This window comes from Diorhabda carinulata, chromosome 4, assembly GCF_026250575.1.
Source record: "Diorhabda carinulata isolate Delta chromosome 4, icDioCari1.1, whole genome shotgun sequence".
Classification (NCBI taxonomy): domain Eukaryota; kingdom Metazoa; phylum Arthropoda; class Insecta; order Coleoptera; family Chrysomelidae; genus Diorhabda; species Diorhabda carinulata.
In genome coordinates this window covers 5685728-5705108 of record NC_079463.1, presented here as the reverse complement: position 1 = coordinate 5705108, position 19381 = coordinate 5685728, and the positions used below count along the sequence as shown (strand labels likewise).

At 30.9% G+C, this 19381-nt stretch overlaps 2 protein-coding genes across 2 annotated transcripts; one reads left to right on the top strand and one right to left on the bottom strand.

Annotated features, from left to right (window-relative positions):
• Positions 1-86: 86 nt before the first annotated feature.
• LOC130893432 (elongation factor 1-alpha-like) lies at positions 87-8526 on the bottom strand. The gene is made up of 4 exons (XM_057799536.1): positions 8242-8526; positions 5026-5799; positions 3406-3681; positions 87-847 (listed from the first exon to the last, which is right to left on the bottom strand). Exons 2-4 carry the CDS (start codon positions 5776-5778, stop codon positions 491-493), a joined length of 1386 nt encoding a protein of 461 aa, XP_057655519.1. The 5' UTR covers positions 5779-5799; positions 8242-8526; the 3' UTR covers positions 87-490.
• Positions 8527-8960: 434 nt separating this feature from the next.
• LOC130893431 (GRIP and coiled-coil domain-containing protein 2-like) lies at positions 8961-17975 on the top strand. The gene is made up of 6 exons (XM_057799535.1): positions 8961-11484; positions 11985-13119; positions 14194-14374; positions 14750-15006; positions 16663-16858; positions 17683-17975. The coding sequence occupies exons 1-6, from the start codon at positions 9105-9107 to the stop codon at positions 17854-17856; spliced, it is 4323 nt and encodes a 1440-aa protein (XP_057655518.1). The 5' UTR covers positions 8961-9104; the 3' UTR covers positions 17857-17975.
• The last annotated feature ends 1406 nt before the right edge of the window (positions 17976-19381 follow it).

Sequence of the window (19381 nt, the reverse complement as noted above, 5' to 3'; positions counted from 1 at the left end):
TATTTTCGTTTTCTTCGCCTTTTTCTTCCGTCGGGTTTTTGTGAGGAGTGCAATGGTTAAATGTAAGGTAAAAATTTGTACACAAATTGTTCAAGAGCTTCTTTATTAGATAGTAAGAAGCTTATACACGTTTATATTTATCAAGTCTATCGGCATCAATTTTCAACTCAAAAGTATAACAAATAATATCAATTATTAAAAATAACTTACATCCTACATAATCAATACAGAATCAACATACAACAATAAATCGAATAGAATCGAATCATTTCAATCAAAATTAAAATGAAAAGAAAAATTCCAATAAATAACATCAAATAATCGAATAAGAAATTAAAAGGAAACTAAATTTTTTCAACGCATCATCTTTCCTTCTAAACTCCTTCCGATGAAAATAATTCCGCTGCAACCACCTAAACAACAAATAATAATAAAGATAAATGATGATTTCCTTGTTGCCTATAGCGGTACGAGGCGGCACTGAGCCTAGTTATTTCTTCTTTTGGGCCTTTTCGGCCGCCTTCGTTACTTTACCGGCAGTATCTTTAAATGTTACAGATTTTATAACGCCGACGGCAACAGTTTGACGCATATCGCGTACGGCGAAACGACCCAATGGCGGAAATTCTTGGAAAGATTCAACGCACATCGGTTTAGATGGAACGAGATTCACGATTGCCGCGTCTCCGCTTTTTATAGCTTTAGGATTTTCTTCTGTTGTTTTACCAGTACGACGGTCGCATTTTTCTTTAATCTCCGCAAATTTACACGCGATATGAGCTGTATGACAGTCCAATACGGGCGTGTATCCATTAGCAATTTGACCTGGATGATTCAGTACTATCACCTGTTAACAAAAATACTACATCAGTTATTATTTTGGGTTATAGAATATACTGAACACACTATTTACATCAACACTCATCATTACACTATCTGACGCGCGTTTCGATAAGTTATCGTCTTCAGAGACTAAGAGTAAACTAAAACCTAATAACTGACTGACCAATAAGCCTTCTTCCGCGAAAATTAATTCTAGCGGGAATTTTACATTTATTCCTTGACTACTAAACTATAGAGTGGGCTGTAAGGAATTGGCCCTTAGTAAGTCCTTATTTAAGCCATTTCATCCAACAATTTTTTGTGATTATGATTCCCGTTCGTCCATATTATAAATGAACTATGTGCTCTTTAAACCGGATAATAACGGATCTCTTGGTTTGCCCGATATACCTCTCGTCGCAATCACCGCAGCTAATTTCATATATATCATTATTTTCCAAATTTGGTTATTTTATCCTTAGGATTAACCAATGTTTTAATGTATTGTTGGATTTATAAACCAATATAAAACCCATTCTGTTAAATATTCCTTTTAATCAATCACTGTATAAACAGGATTGAAAGGTACCAGAGCAATTTTTTCTTGTTTATTGGTGGACAAATTCAGTATAAAACAGGTAAGTCAAGTTAGTTCACCTCTAGTCTCTGAAGACGATAACTTGGTTATCGAAACGCGCGTCAGACAGTGTAATTGAGAGTGTTGGTGTAATGGTAGTGTAAATAGTGTGTTCAGTATGAATATCATCAACGGTTCCAGAAATTCCAAATTAGTTAATATAGAATATGTAAGTCCTCAAAAAGAGTTGAAAAAAGTTGTCGAAAAAGTAGGAACAAAATGATTTATATACACTCGTGATCGAATCAGGCAAAACCTCTGCATTCGCCAGTCATTGACAAAAAAACTGAACACGAAATTGTATTTTAAGTAGTAAAATTTTGAAGATAATAGTATTAGCTTCAAAATGATACACTTCAAAAATAGTGATAATTAGAGGTAACTGACCGTTATAAAAGGTTATCTACCTGACCCACCATTATCAGTTAGCCATTCAACTTCAACCAATACACATCTTTGTCAACAACAAACGGGAATTCTACATGAAAATGAACATAACAAGTAATAAAACCACTCAAGCGGTCAACTTATTGCGACAAGGCCAAAGTCAGCGAGATGTGGCCGTCGTTACTAAAAGACTGGTAAGTTTCATTGGGGAAGTGGTTCCGGTAGAAAAAGGTACACATCTCTGAATCGGGCTCCTACTGGTGTCCAACAAGAGCTCAAAGAAACGTGAGGAGTGGCTGGACAGTTATACGAAGACTTAAGGCAGCTAATATTGAACCCAATCCAATGCCAGAGCTACCAGTCCCACATTAACCCCAGCCCATCTACGATTATCAGACAACACGTTAATTGGACCGACGAACATTGAAGCTCCGTTTTCTTCCCAGACGAAAGCAGAGTATACCTGCATGGTAGCGATAGAAGAGGACGCGTAACACAACACCTAGAGAGAGATTCGCCCAGTGCTGCATGGAAGAAATCTTAACTTTTGGAAAATGTTCCTAGATCGTTTGGACGAGCATTTCAAGGGAAGCGAAATCCGAGTTGGTTTTTATTGAAACTGGTCGAGCGGAGGGATTAACAACGAACCAATACCAACGAACCGAGTTTCATCGGCGGAAACTTCATCTTAATGCAGGACAATGCCCGTCCATGTACCGCAGGTTCCGTACGGCAATATTTACAGGATGTCGAAATCGCCACTATGGATTGACCAGCGCTTTGCCCGGATTTAAATCCTTTCGATCACTTATGCAATGGACTTAATGAGAAAAGTCCAGGCTAGAAATCCGGCATCAGACACGAGGTTAGACCTCGAATCGGAGTTGTCTGGTAAATGAGATAACATCGAACAAGATCGAGTAAAGACACTTATTCGATTTATGAAAAAGCGATTGGATTTTAAACTAATTATTATTGTGAAAAATTTTACTTGTATTTTCTTAACTGATATTTTTTCTTTCAAGTCAAAAATATAATTCAATAACCATATAGACCACTTATTATAAAGCTAAGACTAATGACTTTGAGATGCTAGAACCAGAAAAAGAATGGAATCTACAAATTTTTGCTTTTGACCGCGAGCTGCCGACTAGAGTCGATTTTTTTGCTCACGAATCTAGTTTGAACAATATTAATGTAGAAAGAATCAATTTCAATTTCATATTCCGTTTAAGGACCGAAATAAATTTTTTTTTTAGTTTAAATTGAAGTGAAATTGAAATTTTTCAAAATTAATATTGTTTCTCAGTTATATAATCATTTCATCTCTATTTCGAAACGAAAAGTTCAACGGAATACACTGAAAGAACAAGATCAAATTGGTACACAAAGAAAAATAAATATTTAAATTTTATAAAAATGGTTAACTCAAGCACAAATTAGAAGTTATTAAAAAGATATTACAAGTTGCAGTGAGTGAGTTGAAAGATTTATATTGTTCTGTTGTTACCAATACCAAATACTGAAACTTTCAAAAATTATAAGAAAATTTTATTTACCTGTGCCATAAAATCAGAAGCACCTTTCGGAGGATTATTTTTGGAATCTCCCGCTACATATCCACGCCTCAATTCTTTGACAGACACGTTTTTCACGTTAAATCCGACATTATCTCCTGGTACAGCTTCTTGAAGACCTTCGTGATGCATTTCAACAGATTTGACTTCCGTAGTTAGACCGACAGGTGCGAAAGTTACCACCATACCGGGTTTCAGAATACCGGTTTCGACTCTACCAACAGGTACTGTACCAATACCACCGATTTTGTATACATCCTGAGAATTTTAATATTTTAAAAAGTAGGTACGCAATAAGATTAGAAATTTGGAATATAGAGCAGGTTTTTGACCAATGACCTTTACTTAAATATTCATTCAATCATTTTTAGTATTTTATGACCACATTAAAATGCCATGAGGAGTTGACTTATGACTTCATAAGAAAGATAGTATGAATAAAGAAATACGTGAATTAATTTTGAGTGTTTTACAGCATATTTCGTTACTTATAAACCACTGAAATTTTATAGCGCACTAAGCAGTTGAGTTGTGGCCTTATAAGAAAGCTAGTACGAATAAAGACAAAAGTAAATAAATTTAGAGTGTTTTATGGCCAATCAAACACTAAAGTTTCATAAACCACATCAAACAGCGTAGAGCTATGGACTTATAAGACAGTTAATATGAATAAATAAACAAGTCAATTCAGTTAGGGTGTTTTATAGCTTGTTTTATGACTTATAAAACACTAAAGTTTTAAAGACCTTATTGAATTAGTTAGATTATAACCTTATAAAAAACTAAGTACGAATAAAGACATGAATAATTTCGTTTTTAGTGTTTTAAAGCGTGTTTTATTGCTTGTAAAACACCAAAGAATTATAGCCCGCATTAAAGCGAATAAAGTATTAGAGTATTTTATGATGTGTTTTATGACCATAAAACACTAAGAGAATAAAATAAAGGAACACAGGCACTTGAAATATTACTTTAAAGTGATAATGGTAAATAAATAGATTTATTTTTAGTGTTGTTTGACTTTAAAAACAATAATGTTTTATAGAATACAATAAAGGGAGCCAGGCAGTTGAAATATCACCTGAATGAATGAATAAATCATTTTATTTTGAGTGTTTTGTGACTTAATAATAGTAATGATCAACAGAATACGTAAAGAATACCAGGCGGTAGCACTGTATGAAAAAGTGATGATGAAAAAAAAGTAAATACATTTATTTTCAGTGTTTTATGACTCATAAAACAATAGAGTTTTATAAACCACATTAAAGGACGTCAAGCAATTTAATCATGACCTTGTGAGAAAGTTAGTGTGAATAAAGAAACGAATGAATTCATTTAGAGTGTTTTATGGCCAGTGAAATACTAGACCACATTAAAGCTCGATAAGCAGTTGAATTATGACCCTATAAGAAAGTTGCTATGGTCAAAAGATCAATTAATTAGTGTGTTTTATGACTGAAAGCATTTTATGACCCATAAAAAATGTTTCATAGAATATATTAAAGAATACCAGGCAGTTGCGGTGTAACTTTATAGTAACAGATTTAAAGACATTTAAAAGTTCAAGTTATATATGTGGATAAAGTTGATCTATCTTACCTGAAGAGGAAGTCTTAAAGGCTTTTCGGTAGGTCGAGAAGGTGGTAAAATCGCGTCTAGAGCTTCGATTAATGTCTTTCCTTCAGCTTTGCCTTCTTTACGTTCGACCGCCCACCCTTTGAACCAAGGCATCTTATCAGAAATTTCCAACATATTATCTCCATGCCATCCGGAAATAGGAACGAATGCAACAGCTGCCGGATTATATCCAATTTTCTTAATGTACGAAGATACTTCTTTCTTTATTTCTTCGAAACGCGCTTCGGAATATGGCGGTTCCGTAGAATCCATCTTGTTAACTCCTACAATGAGCTGTTTGACACCGAGAGTGAAAGCGAGCAGAGCGTGTTCACGGGTTTGTCCGTTTTTCGAAATACCAGCTTCAAATTCTCCCGTACCGGCTGCTACGATAAGCACGGCACAGTCAGCTTGGGATGTTCCAGTAATCATATTCTTGATAAAATCTCTATGGCCCGGAGCGTCGATGATAGTCACATAATACTTGGCGGTTTCAAATTTCCATAAAGCTATGTCGATGGTTATACCACGTTCACGCTCGGCTTTAAGCTTATCCAATACCCAGGCATATTTAAAAGAGCCCTTTCCCATTTCTTGGGCTTCTTTTTCGAATTTCTCTATAGTACGTTTGTCAATACCTCCACACTTATAAATTAAATGACCAGTCGACGTAGACTTACCAGAGTCTACGTGACCAATTACGACAATGTTAATATGAACTTTTTCTTTACCCATTGTGATGAATTATTCTTCTTCCTAGAAAAGTTCAATATGAAATAGAATCTAAAAGCACCAGAGGAAAATGTTTTAACCACAGAAACGTTCATACATGGTATGGACTGCTATTTTACATAGTAAAGAAAGTGGCAAAATATCTTAAAGAACTTGAAATCGAAACCATCTTGCACGATTCTATATTCCCTTGGCCCCTTTTAGTAACACTCCAAAAAATTTTCGAAGCGTTTTACAGTTCGTAAATTGTTATAGATTAAAAAAAGGAATTAGAAAGTAATTTTTCTTTTTTTCTTTTAATGATTGGAATGCAAAAAAAGGAATATATGAATTGAAATCGATTTTTGAAAAATTGATATTTTTTGAAAGCAAATCGACAATCCTTTTTTAAGTAATAACTTAAGAAGGTCTTTCGCCTTAAAATTGAAAATAATGAGGTTTAAAAACCAACAAATAGTTTCACAAAGCAAATAAATCTGTAAAATTATCGCTTATCCCACGGCGGCCATTTTTAAATGGGCATCAGCTCGTATTGACAGTTCGTTCGATTGAAATATGTCGCTCAAACACGAATATGAATAAAATTGTACCAACTTAGAAAAAGAAATGTTACCGATTCGATATACACGTGCAATGTAAACACACCTCTCCCGATAAAATCGGATCAGACCATGTCTCTCTTTAAATATGAAATTGTGATTTAACTTTATGTATTACTTAGTCAAGATTATTTGAAGTGTAAGTAGAAGTGTTTTTAATAGCAGTATTTTCTTATTATACATTTGGCAATATCTAAATACCCATAAAATTAATAGAGCACTAGAATAAAGCAAATATTGTTCGATGCTGCGTTCTCGTTAAATATCAACAACGAACACAGTAATAAAATTAAGCAAATATTGCCAAGGACTATATTAATAGTATCACTCTTTTAGAAAATGAATTCCTGTATGAAATGTACAGGTGTGTGAGGTTCGAAATATTTTATTACAAAAATTTTCGAAGCCCAAGATGTATTTGACTTTTGAACTTTTAAAAACAAGATCCTATACTGATTAGACTGCATTTTTGTGAAACTTTACAAGAAACGAAAGCCGTTAGTCCGAATTTTTTTAAATATATCCGTTTTATCGATGGGGTCTCATTTACACCACAAAATATTTCAATTCACAGTTTCAAGATTATTTTATTATTTATTATTTAAGTTCACTTGAAATTTTGCTTGATAAATCTAATATTGAAAAAGTTAAGTTCAATATTACTTGAAACGAACCGTGTAACTAGCGCCCTCTATGAGAGTCAGACATAAAAACAAATTCATTCATTGGATGTAACAGATTTCAAAACACATTCATACAAAATTTCAATACAATGATGCCAGTAGTTGCGGCAAAATCGTAAAAAATGTGTTGCCCTTTATCTTGAATACTAATGGCGTTACGAAATTTTTTTATTTAGCAAACCAGAAATATTTTTCAGTTTTCTATCTACCCTAGAAGACGGGATCATCTTTTTTGAAATACCCTGTATAATAATAGTTATTGTATCTCATTGCAATGATCAGAAATAATAACGATGTGATACTTTATATTTTACGTATTACGAATCTATTTAATATCAATCAATTAATTGGTTATCGTATCTATATTGATTTTAAATCAAACTCATTGTATAAAATTATCACCAATCTACGCCTATGTGTTAATGATTCATTTTATTCACAATGATAAAGGAATAATGCAGACGCCCTAATTATTTTCTGCATAGTACACATATTTTATTAACACTGAATCATAAAGTTTGGCAGTTAAAATTGTATCTACGAGTTTTAAGTGACCTTGACTTTCAACTACCGAATGTTACATTAAATAATTCTCTACATTTTTTAAAATTATCGTTAAATTAATAAAGATACTACATAATTGCAAAATACGGATATTCAACTATAATACAAGAAGCCATTTTGTGATGCAACATTACTTCATGGACTAAAAAAAATCTTCCCTACCCAATTATCGATTTACCTCCAGACGATTTTTTTTCTTTTCTCCCGATTTTATGCACATATTAACAAGACGATTCGATAAATTATAGGAGAGGTCAGTTTTTAAATGATAATAACAATTTTTCGCTTTCTAAGAAAAATATGTATGCTTTGCATTAATTTAATTAGATTACTTTGCACAAATCGTTGGAGAAAATACATTAAAGCCTAAAAATATAGCTGCGAATGCAAACAATTCTTAAAAGTTATTTTTAAATTATTATTTTAGACGCAATTGTTGATTATAAATTGAAATGCCGGCAGCCGTCATTAATGCAATTTATTTATAAACGTCAAAGTTTAAATAAATGAAACCTATTTCATAGTAGGAATTTATGCGATTAGTTTTTGATATTTAAAGCGTTATTAAATTCACATACAATTATTAAAATAATCAGGAAAAGAATTTTACTGCCACTTACCTGCCCAAAAGCACAGCAAGAGACCGAGAAAATCGACGGGACCTTACAAGCGCGAGCTGACGGAAATTAGAGGAGAGGTTTCCATGGAGGGGTGAAGTATTGATTTATAGAAGTACATAGTAAAGATAAATTCAATTCCGTAATTTTTGTTAAATATAATATTTCTCTTTTATGGTGTACTGACAAATATATATATGAGTATTTATAAACTGATTATCATTTTAATAAAAATGAATTGTAAATCTTAAATGAATGGAGAAGAAAGGAAAATAGGGGAAGAATAACAGAATTTTCACCAATAGGAATTGATACCGCTATGACGTTCAGGGTTGTAGTTTAAAGCGGGATACTTGATTTTTTACAATTCCAGCCTAAGTTAACTGTATTCTATGAAAAATGGTGAAAAAAACCATCAAATAATGCGATTTTTTCATCTGAAATGGTATAATATATATTTATATATTAATGAAATATTGGAATATATAATTTAAATAGATTTCTAGTTTAAAAAAATATGGTTCATTAACATGATGAAATTTATATAAATTATTTCAAAGATCTATTTCAGCAACGATCTTAATTTTTATAAATAATGAAATAATTATTTTAGTTAGTACATTAAAATATCAGATTAAAATGAAGTGAATTTTAAAGTAATTTTTAACCTATTCAAGGATTTCATGTAAAGAGAAATGATATTTATTAAAGAAGACGAAAATATCTGTCAAGAGGTATTGACAGTAGTGTTTTGACATTTCAATAGTTATCTATGTAATAAATATTATGATATCTAAATATTATAATACGTCACCTTATGAGGAGAATAATATGTTATAAATTAGTACTCTAATGTGATTGAAAATATGGAATCATCAGCTTCGACCGATGTTAATAAAAAGTTTAATTTAGAAAATTTGACTAAAGAAGAACTAATAAAGAAATGTACACAGTTATTACAACTTGCTCAAAAAGCAAAACAGTCGAAAACTGCATTACAAGAGGAAAATAACAAACTTAAAGAGGAATTGAATTCAAAAAATGATAATAGTAACACCGATCATGCCTTACAGGAAGTAATAGAAAAATTAACAGAACAAAAACTAAATCTAGTAACAGAAAATCAGGAGTTAAAAACTCAAAATGAGTTATTTAATAAGAGAATCAAAGAATATGAAAGTGAGTTGAAATCTTTTGAAGAAAAATATAATGTATATGATAATGAAAATACATCCTATAAGAGGCAAATTAAGAGATTAACTGATGAAAACGACCAATTAATTTTGAATTTGGACACATTAGAAAAGCAATTAAATACATTCCAAAAAAATAATCATGTAGAGAAAGAACCCTCTATAAATACAACGAATAAAGAAATTGGTGAAATAAATGAGTTGAATTCATTGTTGAATTTGAGTAAAGAAGATGTACAGTATTTGAAAATTGAAAATAATAGGTTAGTAGATAAAATAGAAAATCTTCAAATTAACCTTGAAGAAAAAAATAAAAATATACTTATCATTTCTAAAGAACTGGAATTAACGAAAGATAATTGTACAATGAAGGATCAAGATATCAATACTTTAAATAGTAAATTACAAGAAATGCTTTTAAATAAGCAAGAATTGGTTGATTCTAACGTTAAGCTAAAACAAAAAATTAAATTTTACCACTCAAAAGTAGTAAAGTTTGCTGGGATTGTGAAAGAGTTGAGAGAAAATAAAAATGAAGTATTGGATCTCTTTAAGTCCTCTATAGAACAAGTCAAAGAGTGGAAAGAACAGTTGAATTATGGGGAGAAAAACATTATAAAATATTTGAATAATGTTGCAATGGAAAATCAAAATTTGAGGCAACAAATAGAGCAGCAAAAAGAAAATGAACATGAGGCTAAAATTTTAGTTGATCAGTTGAAATCAGAGAAAATGATAGTAGAAGAAGAATTAAGTGAAGCAAAGGAAAACATCAAAATATTAAGTTTTGAATTAGAAGAATTAAGAAAAAATAATATTGACGATAATATTGAATCTTTTGAGGAAGAAAAAAATACTTTATTGATAAAACTTGATGAAATACAAAGTATGAACAGTAAATTAGAAACTGAAAAGTTAATTTTAGAAAACCAACTAATGGAAAGCAAAGAAATAATTGTACAGTGTAATAATAAAATAGACGAATTGAATCAGAATGTTTTGGACCTGACAGAAGGTAAACAAAGAATAGAAGGGGATCAAAATCGTAGTAAATTGGAAGAAGAAAATGCGAATTTAAGTACTAAATTACAACTTTTACAAAATGAACTATCACAAAATATGGATGATTATCGAATCAAATGTGATACTCTAAACTTTCATATTGAAGAACAATCTCAAACGCAAAGAAAATTAACAAATACCATCCATGAACTTGAAAATGAAGTCAAACTTTTGCGAAAAGAAAATTGTACAATCTCTAAAGTGAAAGAGGAACTTTCAGAAGAACTCAATAGAGCCAACATTGAACGAAAAGCGCTTAATGAAAAAATAGGAAAGAATGTTATAGCGGAAGAAATGTTTAAAGGGTCAGAAAAACGTATACAAGATTTACAGTCTCAGATAAAGTCCTTTGAAGAATTAGAAAAACGATCAACTGAAGAAATTAAGAATTTAGCAGAAGAGAATAAGAGATTAATGTCAGAAAATAGTACATTAGAAGAGAAGCTTGGAAAACTTGAATATTCTTTGATAAACCGAGTCGATTCTTCTTGTCAAACTAATGAAGTACCTTTTAATAATTCTAATGAGTTTAAAGAGCAAATAACAAACTTAAAAAGAGAAAATTCAGAGTTACTGTTAGAAATGAATGAGATGAACCAAGCTATCAAAGAAAGAGGGGAAACTATATCAAAATTAGAAGCACATTGTGAGGAAATTATGAAAAAATTGCAAATTTATGAAACACAAGCTAATCAAAATATCGATAATCTAACAGAAAAAGATAAGATAATAGAAAATCTAACAAGCGAAATTAAGGAATTGAAACAGAATGCTAATTCCTTTGAAGCCACTGAAATTATCACTTTACAAAATCAAATTGAAATTCTTAAAGAAAAATTGTCCTCAACTCTGGATTCTAGTCTTCCTGATAATGATGCCATGTCCTCTTCTACAATTTCAAGAACAGAAGATTTGAATCGATTGAAAGATTTAGAAGGTTCTTGGGAGGAAAAGTATGGCAAGTTGAGAAATTTGGCAATCAAATTGAAAGGTAAATTTAATTATATATAATTTATCTATTACAACTAGAAAAGTTGTTTTCTTAATAATGATAATTAATTAGTGCCAAATTGTGAATGGCCCAGAAGCAGCAAATCTTCAAATCCACCTCTGTTCATTTTTATGGATCCAAACAACCAACATCGGTATCAATTTTCATGTTTCACAACTCTAGGTTTTTACTTTTTATTTTATTATATCTCCCTGTGTCTTATCCTACATCTTTCTGGGTGTTCCCATCTTATTTTAGTTCCTTCTACTCTTTTGGCGATTCTAGTCTATCATACCTTCTATTTCTTTGTACAATTTCAATTCTCAACAAAATGAAAATGGTAGGGAATTATCCAGACCTAATTAACATCTGTTTTGTTGCTAATCTGTAGTATATACTTCAATCTTATTATTTCAAATCAATTCCTCTGTTGTGTATTAAGAAGATAATTCTAATTTATTGTATTTTTTCCATTTTTTTATATGTATATTGTTTTTAAGGTAAAGTTAGGGAGTTAACACAGACGGTAGCTAAAGAACAATCTGACAATGAAGAAGCACAAAAAAAATTAATATCGAATATGAAAACAATTCAGAACTTCCAAAATCAATGTGACAAATTGGAAGATGATTTGGAAAAATGTAAACTAGAATGTAAACAACTTCAAAGTCAATTAAATATAGCCGCTGTTGATATTTCTAGAGATAAACAGCTTCTAGCAGAAAAAGATGAACTTGTGAGTTCATTAAAGATGGAAATAGAAAATAATAAAAAGGATAAGCAAACCACTGAAAACTGGAAAAAACAAGTGAGTGCCAAAATTCAAACTTTAAGAAAAGAATTAGAAGCAAATAATGTATTGAAAAAAGAATACGAAGCCAAAATATCCAATTTAAACAGTACTTTAGAAGATAAAGATCAAGCTTTGAAAACAGAAATAGAAAGCCACAAACACACAAAAACTTTATTAGAACAATCAAATAATGAACGTAAGAAAAATTCAGTGTTGAGTTTAGAAATGCAAGATTATGAAAGAAGTGTTAAAGAATCCGCCAAAAAAATTGAAAAACAACAAGAAGAAATAACAAAATTGAATAATCAAATAGAATCACAGAAAACTACAATAAATGCTCTAAGGGAGCAAAATAAACTTTTTGAAGAAAGATTAAATGCAGAAGAACAAAATGTAATTACAGTTACTACTGAAATCAGCACGTACAAAAAACAAATTGCATCCTTAGATAATGAAATAACTCAAAAACAAGAAAAAATTCAAATTTTAACCCAACATTTGGAAACGGCTCGGTCAGAAATTGAAGAATTGTCTACTGAACTTGGTAAAGTTATTGCGGAACATCAAAAAGCCAACAGTGTATTAAAATCCGAACGAGACCAGCTCTCAAACGATAACTTGAAACTTCAACAAGATCTGAGGGAAACACAGGATAATTTAAGATTGAGTAAAGAGGAACTTAGGATAATTCAAGACGAATATGATGGTTATAAAGTGAGAGCTCAGAGCGTTTTGAGACAAAATCAAAATAGAGATATTGGTTTGGAAGAAAAGTTGTCTGAGAAAGTAACATCACTTGCAGCTCAAAATCAGGCTCTAACTCAACAATTGAACGATTCATTGTAAGTACTATGTACCCATATATAATTTTATTTATTGAACCAGAGAAAATAATCACCCAGTATTTGTACTCTGTCATTTTATATATGTACATCAATGCACCTACTATTTATTAAACATATTATTTAAACAAGAAAGTAATAAAAGAATTTTGAGATATTTGTGTAGAAGACCAAGAAATGATTGTTACTGTTAGTAACTCTTTTGGTTCTGTATAATTGTTTTGAAAAGTCCTTAATGCATTAAGTTGACAATTTTTCTAAAATGTAGTTCAGAATGATTTATATTAAACCTCACAGAAGTTAGTATGTACAAAATGAGAGTTCTACTTCATGTAAACTTTATTAAAAGTGAAAAATAAGACAGACAACCCTTTTGAGGGATGAGTTGAAAATATTATTTGTTAAGCTCGTTCTGGTATGTAAAAAAAGCGGTCAGACAAGGCTTTAGCAAGTCAAAAATTCCACCGTTGACTGAAGAAGATGATTCAATGCAGTCACCGAAAAAGAAAAGGTGGACTTATTAGATTGCATGTTTGTTTCAAATTCAATTCTTATTTCGCAACTACCATCCAGCCTGTCTGGAGTTGGGACATCTATGCCAGAAATAGAATTTCGATACCGAGATGTGACAAAACTTCTCAAAGGTTTGAACATCAATAAAGAGACTAGTCCAGATGGAATACCACCAATCGTATTGAAGAATTGCGTAGCGGAACTCTTAGAGGTCTCTTCTCTGTAGATTGGAAAATCGCTAAGGTTCAATCCATACCAAAAAAGAAAAGAAAAACGGCTTCTAGTAACTACTCTCCGATTACTTTGGTCCCAGCTATTGCCAAGGTCATGAAGAAAGTTGTTAACCAGCAAATCTTGAGTCTACTAACATCATCAGCGACCGTCAATACGGTTTACGTAAACATAGATCAACTGGGTAACAGCTGACACCTCCGTATCAATATGGCAAGCACTACTCTAACCATACAAATGTAATAGCGTTTACTTTCTTGTGCTTACTTTTTATATAAGGGATTCATTTGGTTTCCTTGAAAATTATCCAGAAAAAAATTTTTCTTCCAGGAAAAAAATTGAATGTTTAAAAAATGAAAATATCGATTATTCTACCCAAATTGAAGATATTACTAACAAAGTGAAAGAAATAAAAGAAGAATATGAGGAACTGCAAACCCAGTATGCTGAGTTATCGGGAAAACACGAAAAAACAGTTTTAGATAATGCGGAAACCCTTAGAAACCTTAAGGTAAATTTAGAGTACCTAGTTAGTAATTTCACTGTAAATATTCCATCAAATAGGATCAAAGACTAGTTTACGAAAGTTAATTTTGTGGGATTGTGGCATAAATATTTTGTCCTTTTAACGGTGATATCTCGGAAAGGGGTGGGTTGAGGAAATTTTGTTATAGAAAAGATCAGAAATCACCTTCTGAATGTCGTCGCGTGAATTTAGAAACTCCCTGTAAATCTTTAGAAAATGATATCTTGGGATTTAATTAAGATTACTTAAAAAAAAATGAAAAGTTAATAAATTTTTCTCTTAACCATTTAAGTACACAAACTTGTAAGTGGTGCTATCTATGGGATAATATATGTTTGTACGGTTCATTATTTTATACAGGTTCGTGCGGAAACACTCACTCAATGTTATAGACAACAATTGGCTGATCAAGAAGCAAGGCACGAGCAAGAAATACTCGAATTGCGTAGTCAATTAGAGAAAGCTCCAACTCCTACAGATAATTATCCGGCCCTTCCTACTATGCCTAGAGGAGAAGGGGAAGGTTCAGAAAGTGTAGAGAGTAATGCTTCGAGAGGCGTTCATCCGATACCCCTGGAAAGATTGTTAGGAACGGACTCCGATGAAGAAATAGAAAGGTATTTATATAAAAGACAACAAATGTTGCTTGAAATACAAAATTATTGAATATTATTGAAAAAAAATTATGAGAAATGTAAATTAATTGTATAAAATACATTGTATTGAAAACTTCACCATTAAACATTGTTGGATATACTGAACGCTACCGCGGCACTAACATTCACAATTACATTGCCTGTCCTGCGTTTAGGTCCCTGAAGACGATAACTTGGTTATCAAAACGCGCGACAGTGTAATTGTTGATTTAATGGTAGTGGTTAATAGTGTGTTCATTATGAATATCACCATAAGTGACGGTTGTTGAACCAGAAGGTCGTTGGAAAATAAAAGAGGTTACTTGTAAGCCATTATTGATCAAAAATGTGTAATTCTAGTCAATTAAATGACACGTTTCGTTAGAAATGCGATACTAATATAAATAACTAAACATTCGATTGAATAATGTCAAGGTAATTTATATATAGACAGGGTTATTACGGTACTCATGGTAGATAATATTAATTGTCATTAAACTACAATAAAACCCCTATTGGCTTCTTTTTCAATCGATGGAAGTCATAACATTGACCTCTAGTTCCTTTTTGACCCTTCAGGTACAGGTTTAATATCACAGGAAATGAAAACATGCTGCTAATTTTAATATTTCTTAAATGCCAGCTCAAAATGAATAAAAGGGTACTAAATAAGCTAGGTAATGATCTGACTTTGATAAATAACTTTTGTTTATGTTAGCGTTTCATTTACCCTGTGACTCAAAGGATCTATCGTGTCCACTTTACTTGCAGTGGCTCTGAGAGTATTCAGTATTCACAGCTAATCTATTGACCCCACTCGTTTTAGAAAGATCAGGATGTGGGTTCTAGCCGCCAAAGATCTTCATCTTCTATTTCATATAGTCCCAGGTTTCATGCACTGTAGTCACATTCCAAGAGAATGCACATACCAGAATCTGCACGTTGCTCTTTTTGCTAAATCTAGCATCTTCAGGTGTCCAGGTGTAAGGTAATCTGTTTGCTAATTTATTTCCTTTCACCCCAGTGTACTCCTGAACCCATTGGAGGTAATCAAAGAACTCATCGAAAGGTAAATACCTTTCAGTAGGTAATATAATATTGTATCGTTGATATTTTTTTATTTTATCTGTTAGTTTTTAATTAGCTAATCCTAGGATATCATCTAGTCATTGTTTTTTATATTTGAGTAGTTAGTCTTGGTTTTGAAATGTTAACAAGAATTGGTTTTGGTTATTCCTTTTACAATAAAAAAAATGAGATCAAAACCATATTAATAGTAGCAAGACCAATATCAATACTGACCAAAATCAACATTGAAAATGCAAGACTAAGAATATTACTTCAACTTTATAGTTCTTTCTGGGAACTTTTGTTTTTGAAAGTTACAATTTATTCCACTGTAGTTTCACACTAAATATGTGTGTATAATATAAAAATGACGCTTTTAGGAAATATTTATAATAATGTATAAGAATGACTAATATTTTATAGGAGTAAAGCTTGACTAAGATTGCCATAGTCTTGGTCTTGTTCTTGCTTTGGTTATCACTAGCCTCTTTAGAATTTCATGGCGACTGAATTGTATCAAATTAATTGTACTGTATAATGTTGAATTAATTACTCATTACTTTTTTGTAGGATAAAACTGAAATTGAAAGAACATGAATCGAAAGTAACACATTTGACGGCTCTGTTATCAGATACTGAACAAGATTTAGTTAAACACATCCAAATGAATAAGTTACTTAAAGAAGAAATTCGAAGACATCAACGATCAGAAGAAAGGGAAAAACACGCAGAAAATTTGGAATATCTCAAAAATGTAGTATTCAAAGTAAGTAATAAAGGAGATCAGTCTTTGGTAATGTCAAGTGGTACACAAAGGGCCTATCAGGAGGCTTACCGCTACTATGAACCTAGTAGTGATGTAGATTGAATTTCTTTTTGGATGTTAAGTTAGTTGATGAATAATATGTTTGTATCCACAAAGTGGTCATAATTAACAAAAATTTGTTATACACATAAGATGAAAATAGATGCAATGGAAATAGATAAAATTAGAAGAATAGTAGGAAAAAATGAATAAGACATGAAACAGTAACACAAAAAATAGACAAAAGACTTCTGGTTTTTATATTAGACAGATTAACTAGAAAACTATGAGAACACCAATAAAAAACGAAGGGAAAGACCAAGGAACAAATGGTTAAACTAATGAAAGAATAAAGTCTATTGTTGTACTCACTAGTTAGTGCCACCTGCGATTGACATATTGAAGTATAGCATAAGTTTTAATAATGTGCCTGAAAACCGATTTTAAATATGATTTATTCCCATCATAACATAAAAATGTAATTAGAGAAAATATTCAGCACAATTTAGTCTTGTGCAGTTTTGTTTGGATGTAAAGGGGAACAGAAATTTATTAAAGCAGTGGTTAGTAACGATTCAACAACTAGAATCCTTCAAAATAATAGTATAATTGTACAAAACATTTCCAATGTAATATTACCTGGAGAACTACCTGCTGAAAATCTATTAAAATTAATTAATCTTGTAAAATATTTACAACAATAATTCTATATTTATTAAATTACTAAAAAAGTGACATGCTATTCCTTACATTCTTTGATTAAACTACAATTTATTAATTTTTAGTTTATTACATTAAACAGTGGAGACGAAAGATCAAGACTTGTTCCAGTAATGAATACAATACTCAAATTAAGTCCGGAAGAGGCTAAACAATTGAATTCAGTCGCAAAAGGAGATATTTCAATAAAAGGATGGAGTAGCTACTTACCAACATGGCCTTCACCAAATAAATCTTAATAATTTTGATTGAAGCTGCACGTGTAAAAATTGCAATATTCATATTATGTAATTTAATTTGTAATAATAATATTTAAGTTTATGAAAATAATACATAATAATAAAATGAATTATTTTATTTAACGGATTGTATTTTTTCATTGAACCATTCCGAATGCCTTTATAAAATACTCAAATAGCTTCAATTTTTCCTAGTTGTGGCCGTAACATAATATTGTAAATTTACTCTAATCACCCAATTCCACCAAAAAGCAATAAAATCAGTATTTAAAAAAATAATAATTCGACCATTAAACTACATTATGTGGTAATATCAAATTTCGATTATTTAAACCCCAGAACCATATTATAAAGTAATATTATCGATGATTTCGGCCACAGAAATACATTATGAAGTAATAGTATTTTTGATTTCGACCATAAAAATACTTTAAACAGTAACATTATATCGATTTCTATGATTTCGACCACCGTACTACATTAGGAAGTAATACTATCAATAATTTGGACCATAGAACTACATTATACAGTAACACCGTATCTATATCGATGATTTAGATCATAGAACTACATTATAATGTAATAATATAGTTAATTCGACCATAGAAGTACATTGTAAACAAAAACTGCATCGATTTTATGATTTCGTCAACAGAATTTCAGTATAAAAAAATAGTATTGATGATTACGACCATAGAAATACTCTACATAGTGACACTATATCGATTTCTATGATTTTAACCACAGACCTACATTAGGAAGTAATACTATTGATCATTTCGACTATAGAACTAAAAGAAGTCGTAATATCAATTTTTATCTGTCTTTCAAAAAAAATTATTGAAATAACTAATTTTACAACAGAAGAAACCTAAAATCAAGAACATTTACATTATATAGTATATCGATGATATCTGTACGGTGGTATAGATATATTATTTTACTATTTAGATTAAAATTTCAAATAACACTTTCTATTCTTTATAAAACAAAACAAGTTCGTATTCTGGCTTTATTGTTTACCTCTATTGAAGTTTGAAAGAAAATTAACAGATGTCGCCCACTTCGTAATTTTCGCGAATATGAAGATTTTTATTTGTATTTTAAATAAAGTATGATTTAAAACAAAATAATCACTTAATTTTTTAAAATTGTATTCCTGTACAGAGGCGTCTTCTTACTTATCTTCTACTAATTTAAACTGAAAACCGCACTACAGATTACTACAATCAAATGGTACTTGGGTTAGAAGGATTATTACTTGCTGAACAGTATATATTTCCAATTACTTTTAAAAGGTATTATTGTTATAGGGATTATCATTTTTAATTTTATCCGACGCAGAAAGCAATTATGATGTAAGATATACTATCAATCATTTTAATTATTTTCACATCTTCACATAAATTAATTCTGTTGAGTTGTTAACAAATATATCACACATATTTTGAGATACCGTATTGGTTCGAGTTTTGATGTAAACAATTTTATTATATTTTCAATTAATTGGGTCAAGTGTAACAAC